At 41.1% G+C, this 26,466-nt stretch overlaps 1 protein-coding gene across 1 annotated transcript in view; it reads left to right on the top strand.

Annotated features, from left to right (window-relative positions):
- Positions 1–26,466, top strand: part of BEND5 (BEN domain containing 5) — a 733,046-nt gene that overhangs the window by 648,037 nt on the left and 58,543 nt on the right. The window contains exon 10 of the mRNA XM_081913981.1: positions 17,128–17,280. Coding sequence (XP_081770107.1) covers positions 17,128–17,280 — 153 coding nt within the window. The remainder of the gene's footprint in view (positions 1–17,127; positions 17,281–26,466) is intronic.

Raw genomic sequence — 26,466 nt, 5'->3', positions numbered from 1 at the left:
TAAAAATAGCAGTACTCTGCCAAGCAATTCATTACATAGATGTTGTAGCAACAATGCTTAACCCCAGTGGCTCCTTCTCTACTTTGCTTCTTCCACAAGTAAAAATGTTATTTCCAGGTGCAGGCCTTCTGATGCATTCTAACAGGAAATAAGAGAGGCTGATTTTGTTTCTTCCCTCTCTTTTGTTCCCTCTTTTGCTCTCTTTCGGATTCTCCCTAAATTTTCATTTGTAAACTTATGACTTCTGCTTGTGCATAGCAAGTTGGTTTCAGAAGGACTCATTCTGTTTTTGGAAGGACTTGAAATCCAGTGAAGGCTGGAAGATACAGAGTAGTATTCCGTGCTAGTCCTTCTCCGAGTAGACCCACTGAAGTTAATAAACATGACTAAGGTTTGCTCATTTCATTGCATCTATACTGAGTAAAAGCTTATTTGAACCCTGGAGCCTATTCTGAAGGGTCCCAAATCTGTTGCGAGCTGGTAGAGTATAATGTTTAAAATGTATGAGCTGTGATGTCCTTGATTCAAAACATACATCAAATGTGAATCTAACAGTTCTCCAGCTTCAACCTCCCAGCTGCAATGTTGAGATAACAATATTGACTTATTTTGCAGGGCTGTTGTAAGAATTGTTCAGATAATGTCTGTAGAGCACTTTGAATACTCTAAATGAATGCTAAAACATTTTGTTGTAACTGAATAAATTCCCACTCATTAGTGGAAATGTGCATGGAAATGGTGCCATAAAGATGGACTATTAACTTAGTGGATTGGCAAGTCTTCGTTGCTGCTCAACATTCTATTGCCACACTCAGTGCTTTTTTTCTGGGGGGATGCAGGGGTATGCATACCCATAAACATTTCGTGAATCTTTGTACTTTTATCCATTTACTGTATTTATTTTTCCTGATTTGAACTATAAAATGGTGATCTTCTTGAGTCAAAATGAGAGTACTCTTAAACATTTGGCGGGGGGGGGGAGCACTGGCCACTCTCATTCCTGACTCTTCAAGCCTTTTAAGCATGGCAAAATATCTTTTGCCTGAATTGTGATAAAAGGTTACAATAAGAACTTTGATAGCTACAAGGACATGGTGAACATTACCGTGCTAGGTGGGAGAAACACTTCTTTTTCTTCCAGACTTGGTTTGGCTTATTACTCACCATGGTTTGGCTTATTATTATTATTATTGTTATTATTATTATTATTATTTTGTGGTATGACGGAAAGTGATCTGAAATCATCTGGAATTTGTCACCCTGGGCTCCTTTGGGAGAAAGGTCTAGGTAGGATATAAATTTAATAAATAAATGTGAAGATTTAGGCTGTTTTCACAAGTAATGCTTAACATTTTTGTGTGTGTGTTCACTACATGTCTGATTTGAATGACTCTTACATTTGCTAGAATGTGTTGCATGTGATTTAAAAATGGCTCCCATTTTATTCTGCGCTACTAGAACAGATGCTACACCCCAACCCAGCAGGAGAAAACTGATGCACAATTGGAGATTGTGTGCATATTTCCCTGGCTGAAAAGCTGGAACATGAGCTTCACGCATGCAGCCCACAATAAAATATTGTCAATCATTTGCAAGGAATGGCAAAGACTAAATCCAGACCTCTGCACCCAAACATGTAATCTTCTCTACCAAGGGCTGTGCTTGGCTTCTGGAAACATTCTCACAGTTTCTACTTAAGGATGTGAGCTTTCTTTTGTTGAATCAGAGCATTAGCATCACTTGCAAAATCTGACATTTAAGCAAAGAATATAGCATGCATTTGAACAGTTTAGGCTTCTGCCATTGTGTGTCAGATACCAAGCCATCATTACCTCCCACTCCAGAAACTCATCAAGGGTGTATGCTGCCTCTGCTGAAAGCTTGTGACACTTTAAATAGCTGTTTGGTCCAATAAAAGATATTATATGATAAATTCTACGGTCCTCTGAGATAACGTATCACATGATCACCTTGTGCTGGGTGTCAGTCAGACTTCCAGCTTCAATCATTGAATCAAACAGGCTTAAGTTAAAAATGCACACACTAAAATACCCAAATGGCAGATCAATTGATCTTTCTTATTTCCCCACCCCTGAATATCTTATCCAGAATGCCAGTGAAAGAAGAAATGTTGGCACTTTCTAACTGCTTTCCCTCCTCTTGACCTTTTAGTTAGGAAGCGGCTGGAGTGGAATGAAATGCTGAGGCACATTTTCTTTTATTGTTTTCTATTTTGTAAACAAACAAACAAACAAACAATCTGTCATTATCTGAGAACACTTCCTGGTCGCAGTGGTGTGCAAAACTGCATGTTTGGTTCTGCAGTTCCTTATCACATGTAGCTCTGCCCCCTCTTTTTGCTAATCACGCACATAATCCCAGAAACATACATCATAAGCAACGTGGTATCTTGCGTTTCTTTTCTATCAGGTTACCAATAGTAATGGTGTGAGAAGAAGTGAAGCGTTATGTAAAATCCTGCATTGCAGATCTTGAGGCTGATGCAAAGAACTCAATAAAGTCTTCTACTTTAATCATGGAGATAAAAATCACAAAAGTGGTTTCCAAGATGCAGAGCCTTAAAGACAAAATAGAAGGGGAAGAGATAAGATGATGGAGGAGGGGCAGGACAGAAGCACTTTGTTCCACAAAGTTAACAAAGAAAACAGAGCTGGGGGCAGGAATCTTTCTTTTCCACTGGAGCTTCCTTTTAGACTTTGTATTCATGGAAGGAAGGCTCGAACTTGGTTGCACATGAATCTTTTCCTCCACTTTAAAAGACCCAAATGCCATAGCTTTATGAATGAATCAATGACATTTACAAGGACTTGGGTAGCTACTAATAAAATCAGCAGGGTGCTACAGTAGCTGCTTCTAAAGTGTGCACAGGAGCACAACATTTATCACACTGTGCTTACCCTGACAACTGATTCCATATGACTGTCAGCATTGGTGTCTAGTGTGGGCTGATCAGGGCAGAGTGTGATCAGAGCTAGTCTACATCAGAGGCAGAGCTGAGGGATCGTTAACCGGGGGGGCGGGGAATCTAAGCAATGGGACTCGATGAAAAAAGCATCAAGATTTGGGATAAGAGTGGAGAAGGTGATTCTGAGCACAGAACAGAAAGCATGAAGCTCGTGCAGGGCAATTCGTCCACTATCTTATGCCGCACTATATCAGAGCACTACAAGCACTGACGTGTAGCGTTTTGTGAGAAGGATTACACTGCGTCGCAGAGGGCCTTCGCACAGCATAGGAGATGCAGACAGACCACCAGTGTGGAATGTGTGTGGATTGCAAATAGTTTGCCACTGTGTTGCAATCTGAACATGTACCAGTGTGTATGGAGGATCATGTGATTGCAGGGGGTGAGGCAGTCATGGGGGTAATGATATTGAAGATGGGAACAGAGAAACAGCCATAGGCAAAGAAACAAGAGGCTAGTTAGCTCTAGGACATTGCTCAACCCAAACTTAAGCTCTAGAGTCTCAAGGCCGCTAAGGCAAGAAGAGGATGTAGAACGAAACTGGATGCAATGTCTTCTCTAGCAGTGGATAAGCTCCCTCAAACTTGATTTGAGCTGGCAGTTACAAAGAAAAATGGAGAATGCTCAGAAAAATGCCCCACTTCCCAAGTTCTAAGTGTGCCCATAATTGTTCTCCCTTCTCATGAGTCCCAATGCCTCTTGTCTGGGGTCATTCCTACTCCCTCTCCAGCTGCCCATCTCTCTCTTTCAAATATTGTGGGAAGTGGAATCTGAAGTGGAACGGAAGGATAGGAATAGGCTCAGGGTGCATGAGACACACAAATGGACAAAAGTTCAGAAATCCCCACCCCCATAATCTGTTGATTGGTGACGATGGTGAGGTGTATGAACCTATTTGATTTAGTGATTTGATTCGTACCCTGCACCTTCCTCCAAAATAACCTAGGACAGCAAACATACACAATTAAAAGTTTCTTTAAAAAACAAAAACAAATTGAAGCAGTTTAAAACAGCTTTCTCAAAAACATTTTAGAACTCCTAAAAGCAATCACCTACTCTCAAACTAATAATTTCAGGGATGGCAGGGACAGAACTTTCAGCCATCAAATGCCTGGGTAAACAGGAATGTTTTTAAATTTCACCTAAAAGTTAATAGTGAGGGAGACAGATGCACTTCACTGGTTGCAGGCCTCTGGTGAAAATAAATATAAAAATAAATGTTGGTTTGTTTGTTTGTTTGCTTATTTGTAAATGTTTATTTATTTTTTAAAAAGAAGTCCACATCATTTTTTGACCAGAATCAATCTCTTCCAAACCTTGTTCCCATAAATTTGTAAGCTTTGCCTTCAATGGGGCTTGTTCTGTGAAAATTGTAGAATACTTACACAAAAGCTTAATTTTAAAGACAAGCATTCTCCAATTTAAGTATATGTTAGATTGCAGTGAGACTTAGCAGGCTTTATGTTATAAGGCAGCAATTTCAGTTTCTTGCATTAACTTCTTGCGTCTGCGCATGCAGCTTGTTTTCTTTTTAAAAACATCTGAACCAACTTCAGAATTGGATGAATTGCAAAATAAAAAAAATAGGTTGGTTGGAAGCATTTATTGAGGCATATTTAAATCTGATGAGGAAAGTACCTTCATTCCTTCCATGCTGTTAAATATCTACTGTGTATTTGTATATTTCAAACTGAGAGCTTTTAAAAATCATATCTAATATTACTGGCTGGTGATTTAAATTAATATTCTCATGCTTCACACTGCAGTGCTCTCTCTCTCTCTGTCTCTCTGTCTCTCTCTCTCTCACACACACACACCTTTATTCTGTAGATATCTTCGGAGAGGATAGCAAACACAATAGCACAATGGAATGCTCAAAAGATTTCTTGTTGACTATGTGGACACAGTCTTAGCTGTAGATAAGCATACCATTGCTCCATTTATTGTCAAATGATTAAAGAGACTGTAAACAATGAGAAGGCTGGAACTTCCAAAATATTGAGGGGGAAATGCTATATATATTCATGTTCTTTTTAAAAAAAAAAAACCCAGAAAGCTTCTAGACAACAGGAAGGGTCTGGAGAGGCATGCAGGAACTATTGTGTTCTCCAGCTTGGAGGACAAACTACCGCACTGCATACATACATCAACCCATCTGACCAACAATCATCAGCTTTCTAGGTTTTTTTAAAAGTAGCTGTGCTCTGCTTAATCTGGAAAAAAAACTACTCTCCTGTAACACACAAAAGCGGCTGCCTTCTGAGAAAACACAGAACGGCAGTTTTCCAAAAGCTAGTTGCTATGGCTGCCAGATTAGAATGAATCTATGTGTGGGGGAGGGATGCACAAGTTCCCCATATCTTGCCCCAGTGGAAGATTCACAAAGCATCCACCCCTGCTGTCGCCCTTTCTCTGTCCCAAGGTCAAAAACCTACATGGAGGCAAGTGGTCCCCAGATCCCAGTAGAGCATATTTTACCACCAGGAACTGGAACTTTCTGGAAGCACTGTTGTTTGCGCATGACACCTCTAGAGTGCAATGGGGATTAATTCTGCTGGTCTTCAGTGTGGAATATCCTGGAAGAGGGCATGGCTGGCTTGTTCCCTGAACAAGGGCACTCCGCACTACAGCATTTTGTTGCAGTCCCTGTTGCAATATATTGCTATGAGTTTGTGGGTGCCAGGCTCCCCTAAATTCCTGGACGCAGTAAGTGTTCGGATTTAATCAAACCTCTTGAACCCCTGGATTTAGCAAGGGTTAAAAAACAAGACAGGCTAGTTTCCTGATGAGGTAATTGCCTGAGAGATGAGCCATTAAGAGAGAACAAAGGGAAAGGTGATGGACCATTAACAAAGCTAAAGAGAGGAGACTCTGGGCCAGATGGTAAATGGATGGGGCCTTCCTACAGCTCTCAGATAGTTAGTTAGAAGACACAGCCAGAGTCTGAATTAGAGCATTTAGGGTTGGCTGTGATGTTACTTAGAGGAAGAAAAGTTTGCAGACTGGTAAAGGCAGCAAGCTTGAGAGAGAGTCAGAGCATGATGGTTGCCTTTGAATCCAAGGCTGCAGCTATGAGAAAAACAAACCCTTTTGGGGTGTTGATGCGGTGAACCCCTTCATCATAGGCTCAGGTTGTACATATGTGTGAATAAACCATATATCCTAAAGACACTACAGTCTCCACTGTGCCTCATGTCCAAAAGGAAAAACAAACCCCTGGGTAGGTGCATGCAACCCCTGGAATCTCACACTGCTTGGAGATTGGGGTGGTATGCAACAATATTATTCCTAATATCCTTTATTTATCAAGTAGAAAATTCATGCAAGCCAGCATAGGAGTTGGTTGTCGTTTTTCCTTTTTTTACTGCAATATCTCCATTGGGCTGATGCATACCATCATTTTTGGTGCAGTGAACATGACATTTATCATGGTTGTATTGGGGTCCACTCAGGAGAAATGATTACCACATGAAAACAACAGAGCAAGCCAATTCATTGAGAAGGGGGCCCTTCCAAATAATGATCAGCATAGTATCTTCATAAACTTTATTCTACTCCTGTTTTAAGGGTGATTTTGTTTCATTTCTGTTCAAGCATCAGCTCTTACGTAAAGTAATATTAAACACTGGACAACTGGCAAAGCACAAAGTCATTTTGCAAGGAGATCAACGGCACTGCCAGGCTTGAGGGGATTCCGGGTGTGTATTCATTCCTATACCCCACCACCTGGTCCAGAAGGAGCTGAATAGATGAAGCTAAGGAAGAAGGTTTTCTAAGGCCAGATTCATTGGTAGCTTAAGATTCTGGCAGGGTCTGGCTTGCATGCCAAACTGCACTGCTTTGTTTTATTAAAAGATTTACCTTTTGCAGTGGATACTTTTGCTATGGGTGTGATGCTCTCTCTTGCTTTCTGAACATGGCACACATGTTTGTTGGCCAGGGACACTTTTTTGAGCATCAGGATTGTACTTCATTATGGTAGGTTTTGATTGGTGATCTTTATGTTCCCCCATCTCTAAGGTTCTGAGAGGCATTCAGAAACAGTGCTGTTGGGTTTACAGATCACAAAATTTGGGGGAGAGGAGATGAGGGAGTACTATTTAAACCCTCAATAACATACTAAAATTGAAGTGAAGTCTTTCCAGCTATTGTTGTTGTGATCTGCCTGTTTGTTTCCTCCTCCCAAATAGAAGCCATCTCATAGTACTAGCAAGAGTTGACTTGAGGCTGTGTTGGCCCCTAGGCACTGGCTAGGGAAGCAACATACTTGTGGGGAAAATGTTCACAGCAGTTGCTAGACCAGAAACTGTCACATTCAATCAAACACCACCACAAGTTAGCATTGCACAATGCAGAACACTCTTCGGAATAATATGGACATTTTTCTGAAAGTACCAATAGCAGAGTCTGTTATCAGTTACCTAAATCACTGGAAACATCAGTCTCAGTTGACAATGTAGCTACCAATTTATATTTTTGTACAGGGGACTTAATAGCAATTAGATGGTGCACTTTTCGTTTCAGTCTTGGCTGATCCCAAATTAGTAAACTAATAATGCAACCCTATGCATGCAGGACGCGGGTGGTGTTATGGTCTAAACCACTGAGCCTTGGGCTTGCTGACTGGAATCCCCATGACAGGGTGAGCTCCCATTGCTTGGTCCCAGCTCCTGCCAACCTAGCAGTTCGAAAGCACATCAAAGTGCAAGTAGATAAATAGGTACTGCTCTGGCAGGAAGGTAAATGGCGTTTCTGTGCACTGCTCTGGTTTCACCAGAAGCAGCTTAAGTCATGCTGGCCACATGACCTGGAAAAACTGTCTGTGGACAAACGTCGGCTCCCTCAGCCAGCAAAGTGAGACGAGCGTCGCAACCCAGAGTCATTTGTGACTGGTCTTGACTGTCAGGGGTCCTTTACCTTTATGCATGTCTACCTGAAAATAAAAGCTCTTTCTCCCCCCTCCCCCGTGCAATTCCCCTTGGGAGTGACAGAATATCATCATCCCATCACTCTCAGGGGGACCAGTTCTATGTGCATTGAAAGTGTGTGGCAGCAAGAAAACTGTAATGTGCTCCTTTTCCTCTATGGCCATCTGCGGCATCAGCCATTTTGCTGCCTTACTTTTAGAAAAAAACACACACACATAAACTTGGAGAAAGACATGAGGAGGCACTTCAATTAGCTGCATCTTTTAAAAGTCAAAGCATGTGGTAACATTGTTCTTGTTTTCCAGCTGAAGGCACAGTTCTGGGAAGCGTGCCACTGTCTGTCTATAGGCCTTGTTTGTTTTATGAAGGTTACAGGCACCTGGAAGGGTTGGTAGAACTGTCTCCTTAATAACATACACAAATAAAAACAAGGTTCAGATGGTGTAATAAACCCAGCAGCCGACTGACAGCAGAGCTTTCTTGGCAGCTAGGGATAGGAAGAAGTTTCAGAAAGGATATAAGAAAAGATGCCAGGAAGGTGTGGAGTTGTCAGGGCGATAATTGGACTGGCGTGGTTACTTCCATCCCAGGTTAAAAGGTTGGAAAACCCACAATTTTACCCAGCAGCTGCAAACTTGCCTCAGAATTGTTATTCAGTGGTCAAAACACAGGCTGGTTTAAGACCTGGGTTAAAGCTATCTCACGTTGGCTCATGATCCAAACAGCCTGGAAATTAGAAGCTGAGGCTGATGCCTTTACAGAAACACACTCTGATCAGTAATGATATTGTGCAAGGTCACAAATTGTGCTTGCTGACAATTTACCTTCCATGCACCCACAATTTCCCTTGGCCTTTCAGATCCAAATCCAGGTCAGGAGGAAGTGCCTGGGACCAGCAGAGATGCCTCATGTTGTTCTGGACCTGTAATGTCTTACAATGTCTCTGAGCCTTATTGTGTTGCTAGAGAAATCTTCCTGTTGTGGATGGGCACAGCAGCAGTATGTGCAGAATTAGAGTCCCCCTGTGGTTGAGGGACCCTCAAGTTATTCATTTGCATTGTTAACTGAGTCGAAACATTGGAAACAGGACTGCAAACAATTGCCATTGTTCCATCCTAGTGTTTCAGTTTCAGCTTTTTCAAGTTGCTGTACTTGTGGCAGTTTTCATCCTATTGTTGCCCACCAGCCCAACCTCTGAGCGCTACAAGGTTCCAGGATTTCTAGGCACTTACCCTGGGGTTCATGATTCCGTTGGAATGAGGCACATTGGAGACTGTGATGTCTTTAGGATATATGGTTTATTTACACATATATACATCCTGAGCCTACTTTTTCCACTTGAAGATATTTTGGACCACGAGGCCCCAACTATCATGCCTCATCTAATAGCTTCACAGCATTAACACTTCAAGAGATGTTAATTCCAGCAGAATTCCAGCAGAAATTGGGCATGGTTCTGTCTCTTAGCTGCCTGGTCTGTATCTTTTCTTCCCCTGAAGACATGCCGCAAGGCAGCAGAGGTTTAGGACCAGAGTTTTCCTTCTCCTAGATGGGCTACCTTCCCAGGTGGATAAGCCCCACCTGCCCCTCACTTCCCTCTACAGCAAAGCATGTTGGTGACACATTTTTTAGACATGCATCATTTCATGGCACACTAATTCAGTGTTACTAGCAAACTGAAGGTTAAACTTACCCCTTATAAGAGATACGGACACATGTCATGCAACACACCTACACGCTGCAGCCAACACATTTCCATGTCTCAACCTACAGTTTGGAAAGCTCTACTCTACAGCATCTGCAGAAACCGCCTTCTTGACCATTTGCCCCACTATTGGCCTTGTCTGCTCAATCCTCTGGAGCTTGTCTTCACATGCAGGGTAAGGATACCTTCACCTGGTTTAGCCAGCCAATCAAAGCCATCTCCTATGGTGTGGCCACTGTTGCATGCTAATGGCTTCTAGGAGCCACAGGTGAGCGCTGAGTGCAGGGTGGGGACCAAAGGTGGACAGCATGAGGTGTCCCTCACTGGAGGTACTACCCCTCCCCTAACACCCCTGGTGGAAGGTTATGCAAGTGATTTCTAGCTAGGAAGAGGCTTAGACTGGTCGGTATTAGAGTTCAACAACATCTGAAGGGCCACAGTTTCCCCATCCCTGCTCCTGAGCCTGGTCTGATGGGTGCAGATCAGGTCATTTGATGTAGGAAATCCACACAAACTGGATTCTGCAGATCATTGTAAGGATGCCTGCAGAATCCAGTCTGTGTGCGTTTCTATATTAAATGACCTGATCTTAATCTCTCAGACTCGTGTGGATTGGAACTTAGCTATAAAATACCAGAGTCTACACTTTCCTGCCATGCAGTTCTTGGTAGTTTAAATGTATAAAAATATTCATTGAAATAATATTTTGAGGGAAAATATGCATTTAAATACTTGCTTTGAGAGGAAATGAACATTTACATATTTAAATATGTATTTAAATGCATAGTTTGAAAGGAGTTTTTTATTTTAAAAATGCAGATTAATGCAGATATGAGTGAAAACCATGCAGAAGTGATATGGATAGAAATAGACCAATTTCCCATCCCTATCTGAGAGTTTTCAGCATCATGAAATGTCTGTTGAAACAGGTTAGCAACTGTTAAGTAGCCTGTGAATCATCTGGGCACTTCTTATGCTTGCCAGTTTGAACCCTATGTGTAGTTAGTGAAAGGCGAACCTCTTTGCTGTACTTCCATTTGTGAGAATTGAGAGATCTAGTAGTTTGTGTTCTGCACTTGAGAGAGAAGTGAGGGGGTGGGTAGGTAGCCCAAATTACCTCAATTTAAATGCAAATTTTGACTTTTCACGTCTGACTAGAATGTCTATTTGTTTTTGTTTTTTAAAGACTCAAACCTGAAGCAATGAAAAAAATCAAATCTCTTTCTTGCTGATATTGATATATTTTCCACACAGTAATCTTTGCTTTCCTTGTGTTTCCCCCTCTCCACTTAAAAATTAATTTTCTTGAGAGAAAAAGGTCATTAGGAGAAGGTACTCCATTCTAAGCAAAACAGAGAAAAGATGCTGTCTGCTTAATATGTTCCATCATTTCTTAGTTGAAGATTTCCTATTTGGGGATTTTAAACCCCAGTCACTTACAAAGGGACACTTGAGGGATGGCATAATGGTAAGTTAAGGGTTTCAAATTGTTCTTAGAATTTTAGATCAGTCACCTATAACCGAAGGGAATAATATATACATCAGCGCCCCTGAGATTTTTAATGGCATTGGTTCCCCTCCTAAACACCCCTGTTAAACACGTCCTGTTAAAAACCTCCCAAACTCAAACTGAATCAAAATAGGAACAGCTCCATTGTGGAACTAGTTATTACAAGAACTATGAAGCTATCCTTATGTCACATTTCTGCCTCATGATATAGTATACCAAGCCATGTGACGTCACCCTTCTCTGTGTCCCTTCCACGCATTGAGCCGTTATTTATATGAAGTGGGAGCACAAAACCCACAGATCATGTCACATATGAATTATATTACAGAGGTCACATGAAGAGAGTAGAGCAGTGGGAAAGTGCTGTTTTCCTTTATAACATTAAGTTACACCATGGTATACCAAAGCTGTGATCCAGCAAGCCCCTTTGTATGTACATACACACACTTACAACAGCCCTTGTCAGTCATTCTTCCTCCTGCCCCTATAATAACCAACATGTGAGGGGGGAAGCTGGGACAGTCCTGTTCATCTTGTTGCCTCTCTGTCACCAGCTTCAGCACATGCTGTAATGATTTTGCCATGACTTCCATTTTGTATATTTCTTGTGAAGCATCCTGAATTTTTTTCCAGCTTATCTGAGTTTTACAGCTTTGACCACAGCCTTTTGAAATGATATATATACAATATGTGCTTGTGCAGGGTAAACTAGCCATAATTTGTCATACGGTCTGCAATAAAAACTTTTACTTATTTTTTTATTGACACAGAAAATACTTACAGTTGCCTCATGAGATTCATCTAAGGACACCCCCACCACTGAAAAACAAATACTCAACCTGAATTTTGTAGATAACTTGTTTTCATTGAGAGAGAGAGAATCTCAAAAGTTTTTTTTCCAAGGTTGATAATAAAAATAATGAATGCTGGGCTTCTGAAACTGGTGTCTGGAGACATAGACAGTTGTGGGATTTGAAGGGCTGAAGAGCTGAAAATCTCTCGGCAGGTAGTTTCTGTGAAATGACTAGCCGTACACCTGCGTTAGCACAGGAAAAGTATCTCTTTGGAAGTAATGATGACAGAATCAGACTCAAAATATCAGTAAAACCTCTTGCCTCACTTCTGATAAGTGCAAAGGTAAAGGAAAGCAATCTGAGGGATGGGTTTTTATATATCATCATGAAGCTCTTGGCATTTTCAAAACTTGGAAATTTAAGTTGCAGGGGCCGCTGCCTGCAAGTGTATGATGACATGCTCCAGGGATCATTGGGTAGATGAAAATTACAATTAAAGCACACACACACATTATAGTGCTTAAAAAAGCATTATAGTGTCTTCTTTTTGTTTTTTAAAGAAACTGACATAAAATGAAGCTGTATCTCCAGCTGACATTAGGGCTCCAGGGCTGGTAGGGCCAGGGCTGCAGAGGCTTTTGTGGTGATGAGGCATGGGGCAGGGTACAACAACAGATCTCCTCTCGAAGACTGGGGCTCTTGTCTGAGAGGGCGATCCAATGGGATGCCTCCAGATTCCTTAAAATTGAATGGTAAGTATCAAATAGATTATGTTCAAAGTAGTGCTGCGTTCAGCACTCTTCTCCCACATTGTGGACCCCTATGCCATGGCAGATGGTCTTTGGGTTAGGTTGGCCCACTCAAAATGGCAACCTTCTAAGGCTGCACTTCATTTTAGAAACAAATGAACTATGCTCCTAGCTCTGGCATTGCTGTTGCTTACTGAGAGGCTGAGGGGAGAGACTTTAGTGAGGATGGAGCTGCATAGGTGCATTGGCAGGAGGGCCAGGTTGGCTACACTGGTGTCCCCACAGAGCTTGACCACACTACAGCCTCGTCTCACCTACTCCTGGTAAGTGACAGGGATGCTGGTACTGGGAGGCTATTGCTGCTGACTGCTCTTAAGAAGAAGCATGGGAAGGTATAATTCTAAAAAAAGAAATACACAACCGTATTTAGCTCTGAGCTTCTGTTCTGCAGCAAAGTGCTTGGGAGAAAAAGAAGAAATACTTTCAAATGAGCACTGGTGTTAACTCCATGAATTAAATCCTCCATAAAGTAAAGTGGGAGTGATGATTCCATTCTTTTCTTGTACAATATCTGAGTAAAGGAAGCCCTTCAATTCCTTCTTAGTTCAGGGTTATAGCAGAAAATTAATAAAATCTATATTGAAGTGACAGCTGGTTTGCAGCACTACCTTTTCCCTACATTGCTTTCCTCTCCAGTGACTTGTGTTTGGGGATAAATACACATTTATCCCTTTTTGTTTTATAGCTTTTATTGATTTTTTTTAAAAAAAGAAATCTCTGTGCTTAAGAATCATAATTGCATTGGGATATCAACTGTGGTCCTAGCAGCCCAGGCTGTTCGTATCATTTTTCCTTGGGCTGTTTAATTAATGGTCTTCCAAAGTCATCAAGATTATGAAATGAAAATGCAGAATGAACACACTTTCCTCCAATACTTCATGGAATGCACAAGGAAAGGTTGGGAAAGTATGAAGGATGATTATTGGGTTTTGTAACATCTCAAAATTCAACATTTTTGTTGTTGTTTCTAGATTGCTGCCTTCGATAATTAATTCTTGATCCCCATCCTCCTTTAGTTGAGGATAGTTATAAGAACAGACATGCTCAAAGAGACTTTGGCTTGGAAAAAACTGGCTTATAATAATGAAATGAAATATACCTTTAATTATCTAGGAAATCTGGAACATCTATGCAACCAATGTTTACTTTATCTTGATAATACCTGTAAGGTATTGTTATTATGGCTAAACATTGCATAGTGTTTTCTATTATCATTTGTTGGTTGATTTTAAATTCAAAGCTTCAGTTTGATTTGCTTCCACATATTTTTGGCTTTTAGTTACAGAAAGCTCCAGGCAGTGTGATTTTGGCAACTAATGTTTCTTCAAGTGCTGGAGAACTCTAAAACTTTTTTTTTTTAGCATAATTATCAGCAAAATTGTGTCTGTCAGTGAAATGTGGTCTAGCAATCTTTAAGCTGTGAGAGTACACACCTGCCACTCAGTGCAAGAGGCAGGAAGGGGCGGGGTGTCAAATGGCTGAAGGGGAATGTGCAGGACACACCATGGTGGTTTCATTTCCTGTTTCTTAGATTGGGTTAAAGGGACAATTTGCAACTTGGCAATTGAGGTTACATTTCATCAGTCAATTAAGACATAGTATTTTGAGTGCTTTGAGGAGGGGTTTTTATTACAGGATCGCTGTTGCTTATGCATGGAAATCCTTCACAGCATCCACACAATGCCATCAGCACCAAAGTGCTAGCCACATTCCCCTCTGCATTTAATCCAGATCTATCCTTTCTGAGCAAAATCTAAAGTGTAAAAGACACCTTAAGAAACCTTTGCTGATAACCTGTTTATAATATCTGAATCAGCCTTTTGGAATATCAAGCTCTGCCTGGAAGCCCCTTTGAGCCAACATACCTTTGACTTTGGGCCAGGTACTCAGTTTTATTTGGTTGGAGATTGGCATTAATATTCCGTATATATCAACAGCCCAATGTCAAGGCACATTCACAAAAATACTGTGTTGTATCCAGAGGTGTCCTTCATTTCTGAAAGGTTGTCTGATCCAGTGGAGGGATCAGTGAAGGGAGGGGATACTAACAAATTTCCCTTTCCCATGCAACTTCCTCTGTCACCCCCACACATATCCTTTTCAATTCTGCAAACAACTGGAGCAGACTGTGGCATGCAGAGTACTGCAGAGGGAAAGGCACCTTCCATTCAGGGAAGCTGTCACCCGATCAGAGACATTTCCATGAACAGAAGGGAATTCGTGGACCTTGGAACAGGGTTACCAATCCTTTGTGATAATTAGACCTGGCAAATCACCATGCTTTCTATAAATCACTGCCATATTTTCTTCTCTGCTATCTTCATGCTTTGCCATAAAGACTTAATTCTTCATTACTGTGGCATGATTGAATATGGCATTTGCCAGGTTTTGAGCTTGTTGGGTTCTTCCCCACCCATGAAAGTCTATAAACTAGAGAGTAATTCCTGTGATTAACTTTGGCAGCAGACAAATGTAGCTGACATGCCATTGGATCTTGCGCCCTCCATTTTGAGTAACGTTGCTGTAGCCTTTATTTCCTTTTGTATCATAGATGCCTTTTATTCCAGAAAAATTTATACAAGAAACAATTGCATTATGAAGTGAGATTGTTGTTTTCTTTGAAAAAAATAGAGCACGTACCTTAATTCAACTGTGGTACCGTGCTCCAAAACAGCTCTCCATAGTCCTATTCCGTAACACAATGAATACCAGCAAAATGAAGTGGAAAGCTGAAGTATAGCAGTAGAATAACTCTGCAAGTGCTGGCCATTATAAGGCCAGGAAGCCTTCTTTGTAGTTCCAAACAAAGAGAATCTTTCTGCTATGAATATTTGTGTTACATTAACAATGAATCCATTGCTGGACAAATGAATGGGAAGGATGTTTCATTTTTTTATCATCATCAAATGTGACTCATAAAAAAAGAACATGTATAATACTAAAATGCCATTCTCCTAACTAGTAGAGCTGCCCGGCAACTGGACCTCTAAGAGGTAATTACGAGTGCAAAGTTGGCCATGTTACTGAGAGGGGTAGGGCTACTGTGTAATGAGTAGAATAGTGAAGGGTTATTTGATTGTTGGTTGATTTTCACTCTTGTAATTGAGTTCTGACTACAGCTTACAAAGCATTGAAAATGTACTCTAAGACACCCTTCCCCAACCTAGTACCATACAGATGTTCTTGGACTACAATTCCCATTGGTCAACCTGGCCAATTGTCAAGGTTGATGGGGGTTGTAATTTTTGTTCAGTATGCAATTGAGATACTGTGAGCAAATTTTGCACAATGGTTCCCGAGATTCATCTAACAACACCATTTGGATTCCCGAGATTCAACAACAACACCATTTGGATTCAAGGTAGTGGACTGAAGCTTTCAAAACTGCATTGATTTTAACCAAATATTTCATGATGGTTCCAGGGATCAAAGTGCAGGTTTTCACCTGTGTTTGGACACAATTAGATTCCATTTTGACTCAAGATGGAAGACTCACCCTTTAATACTGCATTGATTTTAACCATCAGTTTTAATCTTCTTTCCCATGTTTTTGTTTTATACTCTTAATGTGTTTTATTCATTTATTTATAAGGTACATATCCTGCTTCTTAATTACAAGGATTTCCAAGGCCTTCAGAATCTTCACTGTAGCTTATAAAATTTGGCAGTGCAATCCTATACGTGTCTACTTAGAAATAAGTCCCATTGAGTTTAATGAGGCTTACTCCCAGGTGAGCAGGTATAGGATTACAGCCTAAAATATTTTTCTCACTCTCTTTACATGTCCATCTACCAGATTTCACCTTTTCAAGTGCTCAGAAAGTCTTTTGTATAAGGGAATGTCACCATGAGGTGAAAAATTCCTACAAGCATTCACTACACAAGGAAACAGTTTTAGGTACAAATGTACAGAAGCTTTATAATGATTTATCACCCGTAGTGACTTCTTCCTGAAAAAATGATTGTATGAAATAACCTGTAGACTGTTTGTAATTGTTTGGCATGGATAATCAATGAACTCCACCATTCTCTTTTTCTTACAGAGATGTAAACTGAATACTTCTTTTTCTCTTTGGTTCAGATCTTTAGGTCTGGGTAAAACCAGCAATTTCCATATGGATGAGTGGAAAATTTCCATTCAAGAGTGGGCCGAGATGTGTGAGCATCTCAAAGAGAAACATCTGCACAGGAATGTCAGCTTTAGGGCTGTGTGTGCCACTTTGGAAAAGACCTGAAGCAGCCCTAATTGGTACACTGTCTTCATTCTGGCACAACACTTCCTACTGCTATATGTTTTGATTTTCAGGGATGACATTGTTGCTTTTATAGCTGAGTTCCCTTTTGAAATGTGTTTTCAATTTATCTTTTGTGTGCATGTATATATTTTCTATACAGAAAGTTACCCTGGAATTCTATATCGACATCCATGCTCACTCCACGATGATGAATGGCTTTATGTATGGGAACATTTTTGAAGACGAGGAAAGATTTCAGAGACAGGCTATTTTCCCCAAGCTACTCTGCCAGAATGCTGAAGACTTCTCCTTTGTAAGCAACTCTCTCTCTCTTTTCTACTGTATTTCCTTCCCCCTTCTCTTCCCTTCTTTTTTTTTTTTGTATTATTAAATAGGTGTCTATTCATACAACTCATTCAGCCTTTGGCAGTGCCAGAGTCTTCAGGCAGCCCGTGCTCCATTCAAGCCATGATGGCTAAGATATGTGTGTGTTGCTGCTACTTGGTAGATGCACTTTTGTTGTGGCAGCATTCTCACAACCAGTAGAGCCTGGTCACATTTGCAACTGACTGCATACTGGGTTTATGACACGGGCGAGGAACATATGCCTTCAGACAGGGCTGGATTTAGATTTGATGAGGCCCTAAGCTACTGAAGGTAATGGGGCCCTTTATATGCCCAGCTGTCCTTTGTCAACAACAAATTGCCACTGTTTCTTTGCTATATGGTAATTTATGGACCTAACAGGTATCTAAAGCCATTTGCACATAACAAAATATGTATTTTATCAAAGTAATTTGTTTTTTATCTTATATTTTGGAAATGTACACCCAGATTTTTCTTTAAACTTTTTTGGGGCCCCCAAAAAGGTGGGGCCCTAAGCCATAGCTTGTTTAGCTTATACGTAATTCCAGCACTGCCTTCAGATGTTGCGAGACTGGAACTGCCATCATTGCTGACCCTTCAGTCATGCTGGCTGGGGGTAATGGCAGAGGACAGAGTTAGAATAGATTTTTGGCCTCAATGGAAGTGCCATGTTCAGAGGCAATATAGCTTATCCTTCACTCCCAGGAGTTGGACTTCAGGGGGAGGCTGTGAGCTGCCAGAGACATATGGCAAGTCACTTTTGGAAGTATTGTGCTGAACTAGATGGAACAGTGGTCTGATCCAGCAAGGTGGTTAACTGAAAAAATGTACTTGATACAAAAACTTTTGTTTGTTTGTCAAAATGGGATGTTATGTTGTATCCCTTAAATACTATATTGGATAGATATTTCTCTCCCCTCCCCTCCCCTCCCACCCCCCCACCCCCCGCAACCTGACCTAGTCTTTATTTTTTCTACCCTTCCTTTCTCCTCAGTGCTTTATTTTTTTTTCTGAGGCCAGCCAGCCAGAATATGCCATCAATGGATGTTCCAGCTGCTGAGTTGTGTTTAATCTTGCATTATTCCAGTCACAGCCAATATCATCCTAATAACCCATATTTTGAAGGTGCAGGAAGAGGCAACATGCTATAAAGGGCCTCCCTGGCTTTTCCTGCACAGAAACAACGTAAAGCAGCTGAGTCTGCATATTGGAAACAAAGCAATCAACAGAGAGTCCCATTTGTCTACTAGCAATAATGCTAGCCTGAAGGGCTTTCCCCACCTCACAGTACTGTATAGAAATTGTTTGCATCTCATGGTTTCACTTAATAAAAAATGGCCAAAAAAAAGAAAAGACTTTGCAATGCAGAGCTGATAAACAAACTAAGGCAAGACATGCACTTGGATTTGGTGACAGTGCTTGGGTAGGGATGTGTGCACATTAAAGCCGTAATTTAATTGTCCAGGGATCAAACCTCTTTGATTCTTTTGATGGCCTACCTTGAGTCAGAATCTTAGAAAATGATGGAGGAATCCAGGATTCTAGTATAGTTTTGACTGGGAAACAGTGTGCCCAGTCCCAAACACACACAAAAAAGCATCTTGATCTTTTTAGGGGTCCAAATAGATGTGAAGTCAGTAGAATGATTGCAATTAGTATGTCTGGTTTTAAACTTTTAAATAGCACCTACAGTGCCTTTGGGGGTAGAAGCAAGATGGTGCCATTGAGGGTGGGAGTTTGAACAATGGTCACTTAAATAACGATGCATCGTGGGGCAAATAGCAGCTCTAAAGAGGGAGGTTTTCATCGTGAACTTAGCCCAAGGGAGATGGTGGGTTTTACAAAAAGGCTACCCATGTTCTGCAGTTCTAATGCTGTGGTTTCATATTTACTTGTAAAGCTGCCAGTCTGTGTGGCCAATATTGCATTAACAAGATTGCTATATTTTATCCTTGTGGAAATTTACCAAATTATGTGCATATGACTGATTGTGGTCAAATCAGTGCAGGCAAACATATTGTCTTATATGACTAAGATAAAACAGGCTTGCAGATTGTGCACTGAAATAATGAACTAGGCTACAAATGTAAAAAATGAAAAAAAGCAAGTTTTTAAAAACAAATGGAGTGGGAGCCAAACATTTTCCTTGCCTAGATCACCATTTGGTTCAGGACTAGCTGGGACAACTTACTCGACCCTTTAAGACTGTTATTATATGTCAGGCTTGAATTGTTAAACTGCTGCTACTATGTATCTTCTCATATTGGATAAAATACAAACTAAATTAATTCTATTTTGGAAGGAAGGGTGCATATCCTTGTCATTTGGTAGTGATGGTTGTTGTTGTTGTTTATAGAGGAAGAGAAGCCTTTTAGGAAGAGAGAAAGTAGGTGCCAGCAATCAAATAAACATTGTTTGCCTCCTGCTCCAGGTCACTTCCAGAGGCAACTGGCAGGCTTCAGCACATGCTGGCAGCCAGCGTATTTGAGATTATTCTGGGAGCTGCTGGCTCACAGTTTCTCACACTGACTCAGCAGTTTTGGTGTGTGACCTTGTACAGGGAGGAATTCACTTGGAACAAGACTCAAATGCCAGTTATCGCTGGACAAAATAGCAGGCCCCAAACTAATAGCCTCACTGTCTTGTTGATCCACATGTTTAAACTGGCAGCTCACATTCCTTCTGTTGTACTTGGATGTGTTTTTTAAAAAAAGAAATTTTGTTTAAAAATAGAGATCTGCAAATGTTTAACCAGAGGGATGCAAGATCCGTGGCATGCTTTATTATGGATACCCCCTTCTCCACCAGGTACTACTGGTGGCCCTTACTGTTCTCTATTGCTGACATTGGATGACATGAGCTAATCTTTGGGCACTTCCCAACATGTAACAGGGATGCCCCTGTTGCATATCTCTGCCTTAGTGTCAGAAATCCTTGTCATGTTGAGGTCTGTACAATCCTGTGACCATCCCACATGGTTGCAAAACTCTCGACTCTTTCTAAATAAACAAGCCCTAGTAGTGTCTTGAGCTATAGTAGTAAGAACAGCAAGGAATACAGTTGGCCAGGCTACCAGGATTTCTTTGTTAAGAGATATGTGCAGATATGACACTCTCGGTATAAGCCTTTGTGGGTGTGAGGAACAAAGCGGTGACAATTAGAAAGCTGTGTATATAAATACACAGCAGGCACCGAACGCTCCAGAAGGACGGAAAACTGCACAGTAAACGTTATCATGCCCATGTTTGAGAAGTGTGGGAATGGGCCACTGTTGTAGCTAATTATTTTTCTGAAGCTTCAGGAGGTCTCATTTACATTGTATGCTACAGCAGACATTTGTAAGGATTAGAATACTTCCCTAGAATTGCTTCAAGTGAAAGCTGGCGGCTGCATGAAGTGTTGTCTGTAATTGACTAGCTTCATGTCTTCACACAGCATCAAGACAATGTTCCATTATGTTATCCATTGACAGTATCATTGAAAAGATTACTCTCCTTAAAGTATCTGTCAAGCTTGATTGATTTACAAGGGACAAAAGCACCGAGAGGACTTGAAATGCAGGTCCTTCTTTTCTCACACACCACCGTTTAGCATACATAATGGATCCCCTTTGATGTCAAAAGCTCATATTCCATTAATAATGAACAGGCTTTTTGAATGCAGGCTCCTTGTACAGAGTCCCACACTAATAACCTGTTTGCTGCAAAATGGGAATCACTGGCAAAGCAATCATTTGTCTGGATTTTACATGCTATCTGTGAGTCTACACTCAAAGGGATTTCTTTCAGCACTCTGCATGACTGAAGCTCAGGAAAATCCTGGTCTTCCGCTTCAAAAACAACATCCTGAAGATGGTCACTTGAATGGTTTACTTTAATTAGGCTGGGAAGAATTAGCATTGCTATATTGTGGAGTGTATTTCATGCATAAGGAGCTTATTCCCATTGGTGAGTGATACTCTAAATATCTGGTTGTGCAAATGCTCCATCTACATGTTTGATATGGTGAGTCCCCAGATACAGCTATTGCTGCCTTGGGTGATTCTTATAAATAAAATGGGGCATTCTTCAATCAGTGGGGAAATGGCTGTTCTGTCTAGGGATGTGCTTGGTCAGAAGCTACTCCCTCCAAACAGCTGGGTCTCTGGGGAATTGGCGCCATTAATATTCCAGCTCAGAAGTTGCAGAGACATCCTGGACGAATCTAGAACAACTTTGTAAATCCCTGAACTGTTCTTTTGCTAATTTCATCTGCTATTTTTTTCTACCACAAACTAAGTCTGATGAATTCAGGATCCATCCTACATAAGAACACATAATCCCCTTTTCAAAGCCATCCAGGTTAGTGGTCATCATTACATCCTTTAGATTCTCTATCTCAAGATCACCCCAGGCATTTTTGTGAGGGGGACCATAGTAACAGTCAATTAAATGAAGGACAAAACAAATGACATATGACGTGTTTTCTAATTTGGACACAGCCGTACTTTCTTTATAACCAGAATGATTCTCATCTTGAAACTCAAAGTTTTACCTGCAAACATTTTTCAGTAAATGATCATACCTTACTTATTTATAGTTTCATGGTCAAAAGTTAAAAGTCACTAGTACAAAGGCTGAGTCACCAGATTTTGAGTATCTGCTGATTTAATTACCAGTGTCATTCATAATATAAAGCTAAAGCTGGATTTGGAGTGTGCTGCTTTGCTAGGCATCACTTATTTTACTTAGGAGATTAGTCATCAAAAGCAGCTGAGCATTTCAAGAAGCCATTAGAGCTTGGGGATGACTAATTGTGCTCTTTGCAATGGGATCAGAGAGGCCTATTTGCTCTTCTTTTTCCAGGAAAAGGAAATGGACAAAGTCAGTCAGAGAGGGCTTCATTCCCCATCCATCCACCCACCTCAGGTGGATGCTAGGCCTAGCTGTAATCATTGAGCTGTCTTGATTAGGCCCCATATTGCTGACCCCTTCCTTTTACTCTTTTCACCCAAAGTGGGCCAGGTGTTGACTCCTGCAGTTTTTCAACCAAGTTCAGATGACAGACGCACTCAGTCAACAACCAGCTCCTGGGCATTGTTCCTTCTGCCAAGGGTAGCAATCTTAAAGGGACAGGTTGGGCAGAGCACAACATTTTCTCACCTTCCTTTTGTCCAGGTTGTTGCTTTGTTTAGTCGTTTAGTCGTGTCCGACTCTTCGTGACCCCATGGATCAGAGCACGCCAGGCACTTCTGTCTTCCACTGCCTCCCGCAGTTTGGTCAAACTCATGCTGGTAGCTTTGAGAACACTGTCCAACCATCTCATCCTCTGTCATCCCCTTCTCCTTGTGCCCTCAATCTTTCCCAACATCAGGGTCTTTTCCAGGGAGTCTTCTCTTCTCATGAGGTGGCCAAAGTATTGGAGCCTCAGCTTCAGGATCTGTCCTTCCAGTGAGCACTCAGGGCTGATTTCCTTAAGAATGGATAGGTTTGATCTTCTTGCAGTCCATGGGACTCTCAAGAGTCTCCTCCAGCACCATAATTCACAAGCATCAATTTTTCGGCATTCAGCCTTCTTTATGGTCCAGCTCTCACTTCCATACTTCCATACATCACTACTGGTTGTCCAGGTTAGCTGACTGGTACTTTCTCAGAATCGTGCCTAGAAATGCTACTGTCCAGTCATGGATCTTTCTACCAAATGTCTTCTCTTTGCCTATTGTGCTGCATTCCTTGCAATTCTGCATAGAAACCATGTAGAATAAAACTTTGCAAAGGCTTGAAAGACTTTGACATAGCTGATCTGTTGGGAAACTATTTTTGGCTACTTACATTAATCCTCTGAATCCCTAACAATTATGGACACTTATTATTTCTGAGAAAACGTTACTCGGTTTGAAATACCACCACTTTCTAATCTAGGTATTTATATAATTTCTTATCAGAAATCCCTAGCATATGTAAGCAGGGCTGGGAAAGGTCCATATCTGAAATTCGAGAGAGCCACTGCCCACCAGTACTGTATAATAAACAGTGCTGAGTTAGATGGATAAGTCAGTTAAGTCTGCCTCAGTTTATGACAACTTCCCATACTCCTACCTAAATTTCAGAGAATTGCCATGTCTTCAAATTAGCCATGGAATTAGCCCAAAGCAATCTCTGTAATTGATTTCAATGGGAGAGAAAGTTAAGTACATAATTAAATATCCCTCCTTTGAAATAATGGGACTTAAGCTCTTTGAATCCACTCATCCTTATTCACAGATACAGATTCTCAAACTGACCACTGGGTCTTCATGTGGAAGACGGAGTATAAAATTCTTTATGTTTCAGTTAAGTCTTGCTTGAGCAGCAAGGTCTTTCCAAGCACTGTATTCCTGTATCCTGACTTGCTCTTTGGCCCCAGATAATCCTTTAGTCTTGAATACTGGTTTTCCTGGAGTTCATGGCTCCTCTCAACGTACTGGCTCTGACCCTGGCACTACCATAGCAAATTTGATAGCGACACTTAAAATTGAGATAGCTGGGATTAAAACCAGCTACGTTTTCCTTATCATCACAAAACTGGATTCTGCTTGCATGTAAAATAACAGATAAATTTATTGCAGTTGCTCTGCAATAGAAGCTCTCCTATTCCCCCTTTTTTCTAAGAAGACAAATGGAACTATTGTTTTATTTTTGTTCTTTGGAATAAATTTCTGTCATTGGACATGCCATAGGAATTTTGGTGTTCATTTTGGAGGCAAACAAAAAAGTAGGATGGGAACTGTATGTGTTTTAAGACTGCAAATGCTGGTTGCTCAGGAACGAGGACCCTCTGGATATTCCTGGCTAAATGAAACCAATCTGTCACATAATGTTAAACCAATCTGCTCGTGTTAGCCACAGGGCCATCTTCAAATTAATTTATAGCCCCCAAAAATAGCAGAAAGGAAGAAATATCCACACAACTGTTTCTTGTTTTCTTCTTGCCACTTCTTGTCCACATACATTGTTTTAAAGGCCCAGGGGGAAGAAATCCCATGTGCTTAGGGATGAAACCAATTTTCTAAGCAAACATACCAGTAAAAGTTACACTCATAAAAACCACCAGCAGGGACCTAGTTTTTGTTATATTTATATAGGAGGAGGTTTCTGGAGAACTTGGCAGTTCTACTGATATGAGAGGAATGATGAAAGTACTTTTGCCCCCAGAACTTGCAAGGGTTGACTATACAAAAGAGTTTGGGCTTGTTGTAGTAGTACTTAGTTCTTCTCTAGCTCAGTAAACAAAAACAAAGTACCTCTTGAAAAGGACCTAACATGGAAAATGTTATCTCAGTGCAAATATATGTATCCTATTGATCCTGATATCCAACTTCTTGATTCTCACCCCCCCAAGGTAACAGGGACCTATAGTAAACTATGGTAAAATAATACTGGAAATGACCACCAAGATTATCACCTTCCAACCTGGAAACCAGTTTCATTTCCTGATGAATGACTGCTGCAGAATATCTTGCTTCACAGCATTAACCGTGTGGTGATGTAGCACCCACCTATAATCTCTTTTTGTGTATGTCTGGGTAGGAGGCATTGGAAGAGATGAAAAGGGTATTGCAATGGGGTCTGAGGCCTTCCTGACCTGTCTCTACTTCCATGCCTCAAAGTCCAAGGTCATCTATGTAGGTCTGGTTGTTAGATTTTACTCTTAATCAAATCTGATGCAGGAAACTAGATATTCTTATGGTGTGGCCATTTCAGGGTGTTCTGAACTCTACTGTGCCTCCTTTAGAAGGCTTCTGCCACTTATCATGGCTGTTGGAAATGTGGCAAAACAGTAGCTTGACCTACCTGAGTTTTTCATCTCATATGGGACTCCATTCTCCAGTTACACTGTATGGAATGTGAATAAGACTCCTTCTTTTATCAGAAGATGATGTGAGATTACATGTGGTGAGTTTTGCCTATGATCCATTGGGCAATTAGATCTGTGTGCCTGCGGCTTTTATTGGTGTTTGTTTGTACCTCGAGCCTGAAATGAAAATCCTCTCTTAAAATTAGCTCTCCCACATGTTCCTGCACATATGATTCAGAGCCATCTACTTAAAAGACTCAGTACAAAAGAAAGGAGTAATGGAAATTCATAGGTTTAACTGTTGCTTGCCTTCATTGGTAAGGAGCTGATAGGATATATAACAGGTTTAATTTTTCCTAATCCTCTATTTTCTGTTCTGCTTAGGGAACATATAAATGTAGTGAACTATAGATGGAAATGGGGTACATTGGCTTCTACCCTTAGGTTTTCTTGCTATATCTTTGAGATGTTTTTGTTTGTGCATAATCCTTCATAACATGAGAATAGTTTGGCCTGTGTCTATTACTTAAACTGGCAAAATCTCTCAAAGCAGGAGTCTAACCCCTTTTCAGCCCAAGGACCACTTTCCATCATGGGCAACCTTCCCAGGCTGGGTAACAATACTGGACAGAGCAATATATGTTGCTCTTTTAAGAGGAGGCTATACTCCAGCCATACAGCAGCCTCCACATGCATCTTTCCATCCAGGCAAGCACTTCAGTGATACAGTCCACCACAGCAAAGACACTTAAGGAGGGCACAGAATAGATCCAGTAGGGTGTGTGGTCTGGTGAGAGTCCTGAAGGCCAAATAGAGAGACCTGGAGGGTTGCATGCAGCCTGCAGTCTTGGTCACTTGAAGATTAAAGGACATTCAAAATTATTATGCTCCTCCCACAGTTGCCAGCATAAATCAGACAGACACTTAAGGCTTTGAGAAGATTGTTTTATGACCGCACCATGAGCTTTTGCCCTGGGCTCAGGCTCTGACCTACATGGGGAGGAGCCAGCCAATTTAGAGGGGAGGACAGGGGACTACTGGCTAGGGTTGCAGAGGGTTTAGACTGAGATACAAGCCCTAACACTAAGATTGAGCCTAAACCTCTCAGCCATGAACAGGGATCCCAGAGACTGCAACCTGCGAGCCTGATGTTCCTAAGAGAACATCTACCCACCTGGGGCCCCAAATTCTCCACTCCTAGTTCACAAGGGCAGGCTATGAACCAGGGAAAACTAATGGAGAAGAGATAGGATGCTATGTTCTGGGCCAGGAGACAAGCTCTTTCAGCTGGTTCATTTCCAAGACAGAGTCTGAGCCT

The sequence above is a fragment of the Podarcis melisellensis genome, assembly GCF_964234715.1.
Source record: "Podarcis melisellensis genome assembly, chromosome: 6".
NCBI classification, from domain to species: Eukaryota; Metazoa; Chordata; class Lepidosauria; order Squamata; family Lacertidae; genus Podarcis; species Podarcis melisellensis.
Note: the sequence above shows the minus strand (reverse complement) of the source record. Positions and strands in the feature narration are given on the sequence as shown.